This window comes from Myotis daubentonii, chromosome 8 (assembly GCF_963259705.1).
Source record: "Myotis daubentonii chromosome 8, mMyoDau2.1, whole genome shotgun sequence".
NCBI classification, from domain to species: domain Eukaryota; kingdom Metazoa; phylum Chordata; class Mammalia; order Chiroptera; family Vespertilionidae; genus Myotis; species Myotis daubentonii.
In genome coordinates this window covers 51646377-51658966 of record NC_081847.1, presented here as the reverse complement: position 1 = coordinate 51658966, position 12590 = coordinate 51646377, and the positions used below count along the sequence as shown (strand labels likewise).

General features: G+C 36.4%; 1 protein-coding gene across 1 annotated transcript in view; it reads left to right on the top strand.

Annotated features, from left to right (window-relative positions):
* NETO1 (neuropilin and tolloid like 1) overlaps positions 1-12590 on the top strand; it is an 85611-nt gene that overhangs the window by 45740 nt on the left and 27281 nt on the right. The window contains 2 exon segments of the mRNA XM_059706367.1: positions 10131-10172; positions 10289-10416. Of these exon segments, the coding sequence (XP_059562350.1) occupies positions 10131-10172; positions 10289-10416 (170 nt within the window).

Genomic DNA, 12590 nt, shown 5'->3' with positions numbered 1-12590 from the left:
CATTTGTATTCTCAAGTGGCATACTCATTATTCAGAGGCCCACTGATACTTCCTGAATCACTGTAATATTAGGGAAATGAGTACCAGGGGGTCCAAAGAGATGCAACAAATAGAGATGAAAGGATTTTGAAATATTTTTAAAATATTAATTCCCCTACACTTAAAATGGGCCAAGGTTACTTGCTAGAGGAGAATAAAAGTAAGTGATGATTCTTTCAGATAGTTGCCTGCATCTAAGGACCTGGAATTTCCAGCTGTGACATTAGACACAATGCTTTTGTAGTAGTGCCTTCATACCCATTTAGATTAGCTCAATTTTAACATTATCTAAAATGTAGGTGTAATTTCTAAGCTAAAATGTCTTTTTGTACCTAGTACATGTTGTTATGTATTAAGGAAAAAGTAGATATTTGGGCATTTATGAGTATCTGGCATTATTTGGCTATTTGTAAACATGCAGTAGAAACTATGTCAGAGTTTTCGGCAGGAATTCTTCAGCCGATCATTTGGGGAAGTGAAGTGAACTCCTTATTAACCCCGAAGTTAAATGCTGTCTAGTGGAAATAAGTGCAGTGTGCAGAGTAAACAGTGAGGCTACAATGGTATTTGATTTTGCAAATAATCACTTTGGAGCAGCAGTAATGTTTTAGATATATTTTTAAAATAATGTGTTAGGTATTTTTTACCCGTTTATCACCCCGGACCTAAAATTCAGAATTGTATTTGCATGGGATAACTCATATTTCTAGAGCACTGCATACTTGAAGAAATCTATATTGTTATCTGTTATCTAGTCAATATTCCCAAGTCCCCCCCCCCTTTCCACATCAAGCCCAGTTGATATTTTTATCTAATATTTTAGAAAGAAGGAAATTGATGCCTGAGAAGGTAGGATTCTGTCAATAATTGTTGTTACATAATATAGGCTCAACATCATTAAATCTTTCTGCTGAATTCTTTTCAAAATAAATATCCAACCTACTTTTTGGTTGTATGTTTTGGTTTTGCTTTTAAGCTCATTCTGTTTACCATAAAATTCTTATATAAGCTTTTTTAAACTACTTGCTGGGTATATCATTTTGTATCCTTTAAGTCTCAGTTTTTCTATATCATTACTCATTGCACGTGGCTTTTATAAAAAAAAAGTGTGTTGCAGCGTTTTGTTGATTTGAAGAGCAGACGGATGGTTAGAACTCAAAGATTCCAACCTTGGCGAAAAGAGATGAGCCTTGTGACTTAGAAATGAGGACACACTTACTTTTAATAACAGAATATGGTAACTTCAGCCCTTTCTCCAGACAAGCAGAATGTATCCTCTTCTATTCATTCCATGGCTTTCTCCAGGATTTGTCAAGAGGGGCCTCCTGTGTGCTTTCACTCCAATCTATTGGAGGGCAGCACTTGGCTTTTCACATTTGCTTTCCCCCCAGTCCTGCACTGGCTCCCTTGGCCCTTCTGTACTGCTGGTGCCTGGCACATCCATTCTGGTGTCCTTGCCAAGGCCACCAGCAGAGAATGCTCCCAATGCTGCCAATTAAAGGTCTTTCCAGCTGTATGTAGAAGGGGTGAGGCTCACCAAATTCAGGAAGCACAAAAGATCTTGACTTGCGGCTCCATTTGCATGGCTTATACAGGTTTATTGTTCCACACTATATTCATTTAGCTGTAACTTTAAGGCTTTCCTGTGATACTTGCATTTGTATTTTTTTAAATGAAATGGAGAAAATCTACCTTTTCTTATCAAATGTTTTAATGTTTTTATTTTTATGTGACATTGTTTATTAGCACACAGTGACAGAGTGGGATGAAAGAGGCTGATGTGAAGATAAGCCACCCCCACACCACACAAGTGTACACACACACACACACACCACTTATGCTGTCACCCCACATTCAGGTTTTGGCCGCTGCATGCTATCCCTCTGCAGCCTTGTGCACGCTTGCCAGCCCTGTCCCCAAGCAATGCAGTTATTTGCTCCCAGACTCTCACATGGCATCATGAAAAGTCATTTATGCTCTCACTCTTCTGGGCATAAAAGTTCAGACCCCGCTCCTTACTACCGCTGTGTATTAGCTCTAACCTCTTCTGTGGTCAACATCTTCTCCCTGATTGCAAATCAACACAGTTGTGCATATCAATAAACATGAATGAATAATGGGAAAGGAGTGAATGGGAAGTAGTAGAAAGAGGAGGTCTTCGGAAGTGTTTTATAACTAAATGTTAGCACCACCATTGTGCAAAGTGCTCTACTAACCCAGCTCTAGTGAAAAGGGTGGTTCAAAGGGGGGGGGGGTGTTCATGTTGGGTTTCATGTGATTTAGGATGGACTAACTTGGGTGAGTGAATGACAGTGTTCTGAGAGAATTGGGGGAGTGAAGTTTGCTAATAATCCATCAAGAGCTTCCCTGGTTTATCGTGGATAGGAAAAAAAATTGTTCTATGATAGCTAATTCAAATATGCAAACACCAAACACCAGTTTTGAACAATCTGTTTTTCTTTAAATCTTATTTATTTCTTGTCATTCCAATGAGTTCTTCCCTCCTTCCATTAAGCTGTTTTTTATTCTATAAAGTAAATGCATATTTTCCCCACAAAACAATACTATTGCCTTGTGACTATCAAAAAAAACAAACAAAAATAAAAACAAACAAACATAATAAAAACCTACTTAATGTGAACATAAGCAAAATCCAGCATCTGTGCACTCATTTGTAAGAGTTGTTCTCCCAATTTATTTAATAATATAAATACAAGCATCATGAGGCACCTTCATATTTTACTGCTAAATAAGTAAAATAAGGAAGCAAGAAAGCCATGAAAATATTAACTAACATTTTAAAGGACTTGAAAAAATTTCCTTCCTGAAATTCTTGTAAAGTTTGATTTCCTAAAATTAATATATGAGTAAATTAGATATTACACTATGAAAAAAGAAGGCAAGGTATGTGAACTTGATATCTGTGCTGCCATTAAGACTGAAAGGCAAACTCCATGTGAAGCTATAATTGCCAACCCAATATTTCGAGGTAATAGTAGACCTTTAAAAAAGGTTTAAAATGTTCTGCTATGATTTTATACTGGAGTGATGTTGCTTCTAGACAAGATTGAAATAAATCAGATTCTTAAGATATGATGGAGCAAACTATTTTAATACTGTGCTGTCAAGATTCTTTTGCAAATAATTTTAAAACAGCATCTTAAATTCAGTTAACTGATTTCAAGATTTCAAAAACTATAAACACAGTGCTTTTCTATGTTGAGTAGGAAGCCAGGGATTAACAGTGGGGTGGGTTGCAGAGAAGCAAAGAAGGATGGAAATGGGAAAGTGGTCGTTGACATGGACAGTTATCGATGCCATGTCTGGTTTAATACAGATATGCCCACAGACATCACAGGGCTTTCAAAAGTCAGTAGAGATGAGAAGTGGAGACATTATGGAGCTAATGACATAATTCGAGATGTATGAGGTTGTGAAAGATTGAGAAGAATATTGATTAACTTTCTCTAAGACAGCTGCCAGGTAGTTTTGAGTTATGCAAAGCAAACATATCAAAGGATCAAAGTTTATTTCTATAATCAGAAGGTTTTGTAAATATAATTACATGGACAAGTCAGGAATTACATTGCCTCATAAATGCTGTTCTGGGAATGTCACTGTGTCCTGTGGTAATGAAATACTTGAACTGTATACAAACAACATCCTCATTATAGCTAAAAAAATAATTTAGAAATATTTCGGGGTTTGAGATATACAGATAGCTACTAAGTTATTTAGGTTATAAGTTAAAACAAGTTGCATATTTCTAAAGTTGTTGAACTCCCATTTTATTCATTTGTAAAATGAAGATGCTTCTGATTTGATTCAGTCATATTCTCATCAGATAAACAATGATTCACTGAAAATACATCTATAGCATGGCTGGTATTATGGAAATTCCTTTGGGATATGAAATAAAGGCATTGTACAAGCCTGAGTTAAATTGTAACTTAGAGTTTTGTTGGGAGAAGGCATTTATCTCTGATGCCAAGATGGGGTATGTTAGAGCAGAAATTCTGAAATATTGGAGTTTCAAAAGCCTTATCAACTCTTTTAAAAAATACTGAAGACCTCAAAGTGCTTTTGTTTATGTAGCTATATCATTCAATATTTATCATATTATACACATAGGATAAAATTTTAATTAGCTATTTATTAATATATAGAAAAATTACATTAATAAATCAATTATGTGTTAACATAAAAACATTTTAAACATTTTATTAATATTGAAATATTAATTAATAAATATTAAAATAAAAACTAGATAATTACATTGTTTCACATTTTTGTAAATCTACTTAATATCTTGCTTATTAGAAGGCAACTAGATTCTCACATCTGCTTCAGCATTAAATCTGTTGCAATGTGTCTTCATGGGTAAAATATATGAGGAAACTTTAGCCTCACAGAGGTATATAATTAGAAAAAAATATATTTTTGTAGTCTTTTCAGATGGATACTACTTCAAACCTCAAAAAGCAATAGTTTCTTAAAGGTTAGTTGCAATGAAGAATGTGAAACTCTATCAATGAATTTTTATATTCTGTTACATTAAAATCTATCAATGTATTTTGTTCTTTGAATGCCTCTTTAACCCCCATGTGGTTAACATCATGCCTTACTAGTTGACAGTTATTGGATCACAGTTATACATATCTTCCAAATGTTGACACATTTTATTATTTAAGGCAAAAAATAATATTTGTTCAGATCAACAGTCACACTTAAAAATTCTTAAGGCTTGAGAAACTGTCAAATATACATTGATTGCTTGAAGCTTGAATTTTATCATTTGCAGCCAACATTGTCAATTGTTCCCCTTAAAATCAACAAATTTACTATGTTCAGCCTGAAGCAAAGATGTGCACTCAAAATTTTAAATTAAGAAAAGTAATTTTTAGTGCTTCATCAAGGATACTTTTTTTAATGATTTGAGAGAGAAAGAGATAGATAGATAGATAGATAGATAGATAGATAGATAGATAGATATTGATTTGTTATTCCACTTATTTATGTATTCATTGGTTGCTTCCGGTATGTGCACTCACCAGGGATTGAACCTGCAACCTTGGATGAAGGTCTGACAAACTGAACTACCCGGCCAGGCCTCATTGAGGAGTTCTTGGCCCCACAAAGGCACAGGGATAGGTTGTACAGGCAATGCTAACCAGGAAGATCGGTGCTGTTGTCTCACGTTAGGGCATCAGCAGTTTCTTTCACCATTGACTTTGCTCCATCAACACAGATGTTCTCCTACGAGTCATAAGATTCCAGTTATCCCATGTTTTGAATACTTCATCACTCCTTCATTTTGCTGCCAAGCAGCCACATGAAAGCAGCCTTCGATGATTACCCCATGCTGAAACTGGACAAATTCAAGCAAAATAAGCCAGCTCAACCATGTCTGCACATTTGTCTATTTGTTACACAAACAAGATATTAACTCTGTCTTCTTGCTTCACCTAAAATTGAAAATCAGAGCGCTACTGTATGGTTAGAAAGCATCTGTGCCCTGGGATTTTTTTCCCACTGACTTTTATCCAGGAGCCATTCAGCAGTGGCAGCTGTTTGATTAGTTTCCTGAGAATCTGTGTGGGCTTCTCCAGTCAATGCAACACAGTAACCTATTTTGTAAGATATTCCAGCAACTTTGTCATTTTTAGTTTCAGAGTGGTGACAGACAAGTTTAAGCTTTTATTTCTTTTTGTTTTGAAATACTACTTTTTCAAAAATCTTCCTCCATACAAAAAATAATATAGAATAACTATTCTATATAATGAAACTCTAATATGTAAATTGACCGAACGGCAGAACGACTGGTTGTTGTAACGTGCACTGACCACCAGGGAGAAGATGGTCAACACAGGAGCTGCCCCCTGGTGGTCAGGGCACTCCCACAGGGAGAGCGTTGCTCAGCCAGAAGCTGGGCTCATGGCTGGCGAGTGGAGCAGCGGTGGCAGGAGCCTCTCCCACCTCCGGGGCAGCACTAAGGACCCCTTAGGGGATGTCAACTGCCAGCTTAGGCCTGCTCCCCTAAGCTGGCAGTCGGACATCTCCCGAGGGGTCCCGGACTGTGAGAGGGTGCAGGCAGGGCTGAGGAATGCCCCCACCCCCAGTGCATGAATGTTGTGCACCAGGCCTCTAGTTTTCTTTAATATGAAACATGTTATTATATATTTATACAATTATTATATTAACATTTATTATTTCATTATAAAACAAATGAAAAATTATTTATGTGGTTTCTTTAATGTGAAAAGATGCATTGCAGACTTTTGAAGGGAAAAGTAGATTATTTTCTTTCTTGACTCAATGGTACCATGTCACATCTAAAAATGCTGAAAAGAAATTTGCAAAACAGAGTTCTTTGACTCAGGATGTGAAGAATCTACACCAAAGAAAATGCCAAAATTCTAAATAAGAAACAAAAGTATAAGTATAAGACAATCTTTTCTTCTCCAGGCTTTCTGGATATTAAAATTTAACTTATTGTGTGTGATGCAACACAACATTTTTGAATCAACTGATTGCAAGAACTAGCTCCATTGTAGCCTCAATTTGAGATCAATCATTTAAGAAAAAGAACCAAATTTTTCAAACATAAATATGATGAGCTCTTTGAAATCCAACAAATATTTGTTATAGCTTCAAACTGGCAGTGAACAACACTGCCAACGCATCTTCATGGATGAGTTATCATATCGGTTGGAGAAGCACACACAGTAGCTGAGATATTCCGCTTTTCAAGAGCTAATTATGTCTACATTTGAAATATTCAATACTTTTCAAGCAATTCTTTGTTTCCAAATAATGTTGCAATCAAACTGTCACAATAAAATTACTAGAAAATATTTTTTCTGCCGGAATCACAATAAGGCAAATTACTGGCATTTATAAAGCTGAAGGACTGATAGCTTTTGTCATTTGTTTGTTCCTCGTGCACAGCTTTCCCATTTCGTTTGGAGTAGATTTCTCCTTTCCATAGGTAGGAGGCCTCTTTGAAATGCTCTGTGTGATCCTTCTCACCACCTTTAGACATGGACAGTGCAATGGTGGTGGAGAAAGTGTCTGTCAGTCCTGTGGGAGAATATGGTCAACAAAACAAGTAGCAAAATAATAGTCAACTATAGTAACAAAAGAAACAATACCACTGTAAACAGGGTCACCCCAGGAAGACCTTTCTAAGAATATCATATTTGATTTAAGAACTGAAAAATGAGAAAGATCCAGCTCTGCAAGGACCTGAGAGAAAACCATTGCAGATGGGAAAGGGTTTAAGTTCAAAGCCCTGAGAATAAGAACAGCCTGGGGTCCTGGGAAGCTGCAGAAAAGAGAAAGGGTCAATGTTTTTGAGAGGAGAGAGCAGAGGTGAGCAGTGGGGGTTATTTGGGGTCAGGTGGTCAGGGGCAAGAACACAGGGCTTTATAGTCCATGAAAAAGAGTTCTGGTTTTATTCCAACAGCAATGGAAAGCCAGAGTGTATCATGGTTAGATTTAAATTTATATTTTAAAAAATGTATTCCAGTTGCATAGTGGAGAGTAGATTGGGAGGGGGGGTCTAGAATAGGAGATAACTTAGTCAACTTCATTGCACTTCTGCATAACAATTTGTCATTATCCTTGAACAACCTGAGCAATTAGTCCATCTTAGTATTCTTAAATTCAGTGTCCGCTGTTTTTAAAAATCATTGTATTGTTTATATTTGTTTGTTTTCACAGATTGTATGGGCCATTAGTTATGGTGATGATGATATGACTGGTGGCTAATTCAAATGGAATTACAGAGACAATTTTTCCTAACTTTTTTAAAAACTATCAGTGCATTATACAAAGACAAAAATAAATTTTCAATTGCAAGAACTGGCATTTCTCTCGACATTGTCTGGCATGAGTTATAAAAATGACAAATGTTAGCTTTCAACTAGAAAATAGTATACCAGCCACATTTCCACATGATCATAGGAACAGCCGTGCAAGGCTGAAATATACTAATCCAAAAGGAGGTAGTGACTAATAATGACTATTAAGCATTATTCAAAATAGTGAAAAGGTGATAATGAATAATAAAAAAATCTAAATAACTGAGGTGAGCAAACTGGATGTCAAAATAAGAGAAAATGTGGATGGTCTCTTCAATATCAACAAAACTGCCTTGTGGTGACAACACATCTGAGTAACTGTACACAAAGCATGTCTCTGCTCTTATATACATACAGTAGGTATTAAATACACATCATTTGAAAGAATAACCAAATGCCTATTGAGTTAGATGAAGGGGAAAACCCTGCTAGGGGTGTCCTAATCCTGGGTAACTATGTTGCTCTCATGTCTACTTTCATGGAAATTGCATTCAGGTACTTCTTTCTTTTTTTTCCAGAAAGGTAAAAGAATAAAGGAATTTGTATCTTGATGCAAAATGTATGACCACTTCTAATAATGTCCCATAATAAACTGAGTCTAAATAGCAGGTGATATGACTAAATTAGAGCATGGCTGACCCAGGCCTTCCATTTCAACAGATCAGTGAATGCTATGGTTTAACAGGCGCACAAACAGCAACCTATGACGAGTACTGTTGGTCTGCAGTTGTGGGTTTAACGCATCCACACAGACACATGGATGTACATACACACACAGTCTTAACATCCAGAACTAACTCCCTCCAGAAAGAGCACTCTCCTTTCATATTTCAATCCTAGACTATTGCTGAGCAGTACCTTGAAAAATACTGTGTGGGGCAAAAGTAGGTTTACAGTTGTTTTTATAGAAATAATGCAATCATGAATAAATAACAATACAAGCATAAGCTCTGTATTTCGAATACTCACAACTGTAAACCAACTTTTACCCCACCCTGTATATTTAACTTTACAAGATTTTAAATTTATAACCAATATCCTAGTAGTAAAATAAAATTAAATTTCAGAGTCATCTTTTAAATTGGACATGATGTGTCTCCAAGATAAATTATAGGCTTTGAAGCCTTCGCCCATAAATAAAAGAAAATCCAATTCGAAGGAACTGAGAGTAGAAGGACTCATATTGTTTTTAAAGCAAATACCCTCAGGGGGTGGCTGCAGGTTACTACCAAGCCCAGGGAACAGATAAGGACTCACTTCTCCAGCTCTCTATTCTGCTCATCATGAGCTCACTGTCAATATACCTGCCTTGTCATTATTATTATTATTATTGAGGAAAACTTTCTCAGCAGCCTTCCCGTGGGCTGACCTTTATATCATAATACCTTTAAATTATATCATGGACTAATTGGGAGATTCCCCTGGTCAGTGTAACTTTCATCATCATAAGCCTATCTCAAAATCAATTCCCAGGCATAGAAGGGAGACCATCATTTTGGGTTTTTATCATCTGCGGACTTTTCTGAGACTCATGAGAAAGTAAGCTTCTCTAGAATTTATGTGAAGACTATGAGCAGATACCTGGACCTGCTGTAGGTTGAGAGGAAGCTGGGGAGAATGGGTGATGGGTAGATACAACATGGCATGAAAACTTAGGGAAAAGAATAGAGGAAAAAGATTGTGCAGCCCACCACGTGTGCGGAGCCTTAGGTTTTACATCTTAACTCTGTGCTTCCAATATTTCAGTTGAAAATTGTGTTTCAATAATTTACAGAATCTTTCAAATCAGACAAAATAGTTGTATCTAGAATAAATGGCAGTTTACCCAAACTTTGAATTATCTAAGCATATATTTTACCAATATATCTATTGTCCAATTATGGAGTTAGAGATAATGAGTAAGATTCATATCTGATGATCTGAGGACAGAATGGCATTGGAAGGTGTTTTTGTGTGTGTTTTTTAAAACAACAACAACACAACAGCTTATTTTATATTGATAGAAACTCTATAGTAATAACAATACGTTACATAAATTAACATTTCAGTCAATATTATCATGCAGTTCTGATTTAAGCATTAAATTACCCCTAAATGTGGATTTTTAGGCAGATTTCTGAATCATTTAATGGTACGTTACACAACACCATGTAATGGTATGTTACTCAACACTTATTATTCTGTAATAAAGGCAGAATAACATTAATTGTCTTTTTCTCAATTTTTAAGATCCTGACTTTAAGGACCTTGGAGTTTTGAAACCATTACCAGGTTGGTAAAATAGATATTTAATAATGTTCAGAGGACTTTGTTTTCTGCTATGAAGTATACTTTTGGTTTATTATTCAAGCTCCATTTTTGTGTTTGTTTGGCATTTTGTTATTTAGTGTGTGAGTTTGAAATGGGCGGTCCAGAAGGAATTGTGGAATCTATACAGATTATGAAGGAAGGCAAAGCTTCTGCTAGCGAGGCCGTTGATTGCAAGTGGTACATCCGAGCTCCTCCACGATCCAAGGTCAGTCTCAAGGTCAAACCCAGACTGCACAGTTGACTTGGGGAGTGTCTACAGCCTGAACAACCTTCCAGCAAACGAGATGTGCTCAGTGCATTTCAGAACATCACAATAAGCTATCATTTTATTTGGGTTTTGAAATGCAACTTGTCTTCCCCTGTTCAGTGTAACTTTCACATCATAAGAAATATGCAGATGGTGCCAAAGATCATTTTATAATCTGAACAATAGACACTACCATAGCTCCATTCCTGTGAAAAATGGATTGAAATGTTATCCCTAAGCAATGGTTCTAAGTATAATTAAACTTATGCTTTTTAACCTAAAATCACATTGAGGAAAGAAATAATCCAGGGTTTATAAATCCACTGATCTCTGGCAGATAAAATAGACCTTTAAAAAGGTCCATGGCAAACAGGACCTAGGAGAGTGTTAGTGATACCTGGAAATGTGAGGGGCAGGAGAATGATGTGATCAGATCTATGTTAGGGAAAACAGTTTCCCCTGTGACAGAGGGGTTAACAGTAAGTAGTAATCCCCATCATGGAGACCAGCTTATGATGGTAGACAGATGAAGGGAACTGTACCTATAGATACCACAGAATTTGGTGGCTGGCTATTAAGACAAGGGGAAGAAGAGTCATCTTTGAGGGAGTCCATATTGCAGGATATATTTTTGTCTTTCTTCACTTGGTTTCTCCTGCTAGGACGTTGGGATCTGCATATAATTTGGAAGTGTGACACCCTTTCCCCACTTTCAGTATGGAGATTTAGAGACCATGGTCCACCTCCCAGCTTTGTCACTTGCAGGTCACTTTGCATCTAAACAAATCTTTGAAAAAATTAATTGCATAGCAAAGAAAGGCAGTGGTTCCTCCTTAAAAAAATATAAAAGGCTATTGGTGCCATAAAACTCAACTCCATCTATTTACAAAAGAGCTGGGTTGCTCTTTTATGTTCTTTGACATAATCTGTGGTTTCATGTGCACATGCTACATTTTTCTTAAACTCTATGAATGAAAGATTTTTTTAAAGTATTTTTTTCCAGCTGGACACATATGAGTACCACCTTATTGTCACAGCCAGCATCTTTGTCACTGTCACTGTTACAGAGAGGGCTTTAATGGAAGTATAAACACACACCTTTTCCCAGCTGGTAAATAGGCTGTCTTTTGTACAATCTCAGAACAATACCCAATGAACCTGTCTGTTACAGAATTTGACATTCTACTACCCAAATGGGAAGCCACCTGCAGAGCAGGACAAAGATGGCTCAATTGTGACAGACTTTCTCTGCTAAATTAAAGGTTACAGTATAGGAAGTGGCTTTGAATAACTGGATACAAGCAAGAACTGGTGGTGACTGCCGATGTGGGTTTTCTATTTTTATGGAGTTCTGAGCAGCTTATGAGAAAAGATGATCAAAGTAAAAATTAAACTTGAACTGGCTCTGGGTGAATATTTGAATGATAACTGGTGATTGAAACATCTTGCTGTTTTGGGCTCTACTAAAATGTATTAAAATGAGGAGTATATAAATTAAGAATACAATAGATGATATCTGCTTTGTTTGAGAATAGTAACACAGATGGTCACCTTTAATGAGAATGTGATTAATTCAGTTTCTTAGAATTTGGAATACCAATCAGGGAGAACTTTGGGAATCTATTACTCATTAGCTCATTTGACAGATGGATAAGCTGAGTCAGAGTGATGAAGTTTTATAAGGGTTAACAATGGGATGAGAGAAAATGCCTTTGTAAGCAAGTCTTTGGTATTCATATAGCTTCTAGGGCAAGGATGGTGGAGGGGGATCATGCTGTCTTGTTTCTGGGTCTGGTACAGAAACAAATGTTGGGTGAAATCAAGTCATGTTAACTACTTGAATGTTAATTTCACGAAATTTGGCTTACTTATTAGTGCCAAGCAAAATGTCTGTCATCCAGTTAAAACTCATGCAAAAAATAAACTGATATCTATCTAGAGAAATGGATGTGGTAGCAATCTTCCAAATTTTGAAGGCTGTCATCTGACAGGAATCAGAGGATTAGGCTAGTCTGCTGGGGTTTAGTACTGCAATGTATTTGAATGTTTGAAACTGGAGAAATATAGCTTCTGATTCAATATAGATACGGTTTTTGCTTTTGTTTGAATAATGGAGCTTCCCAAAGATCAAA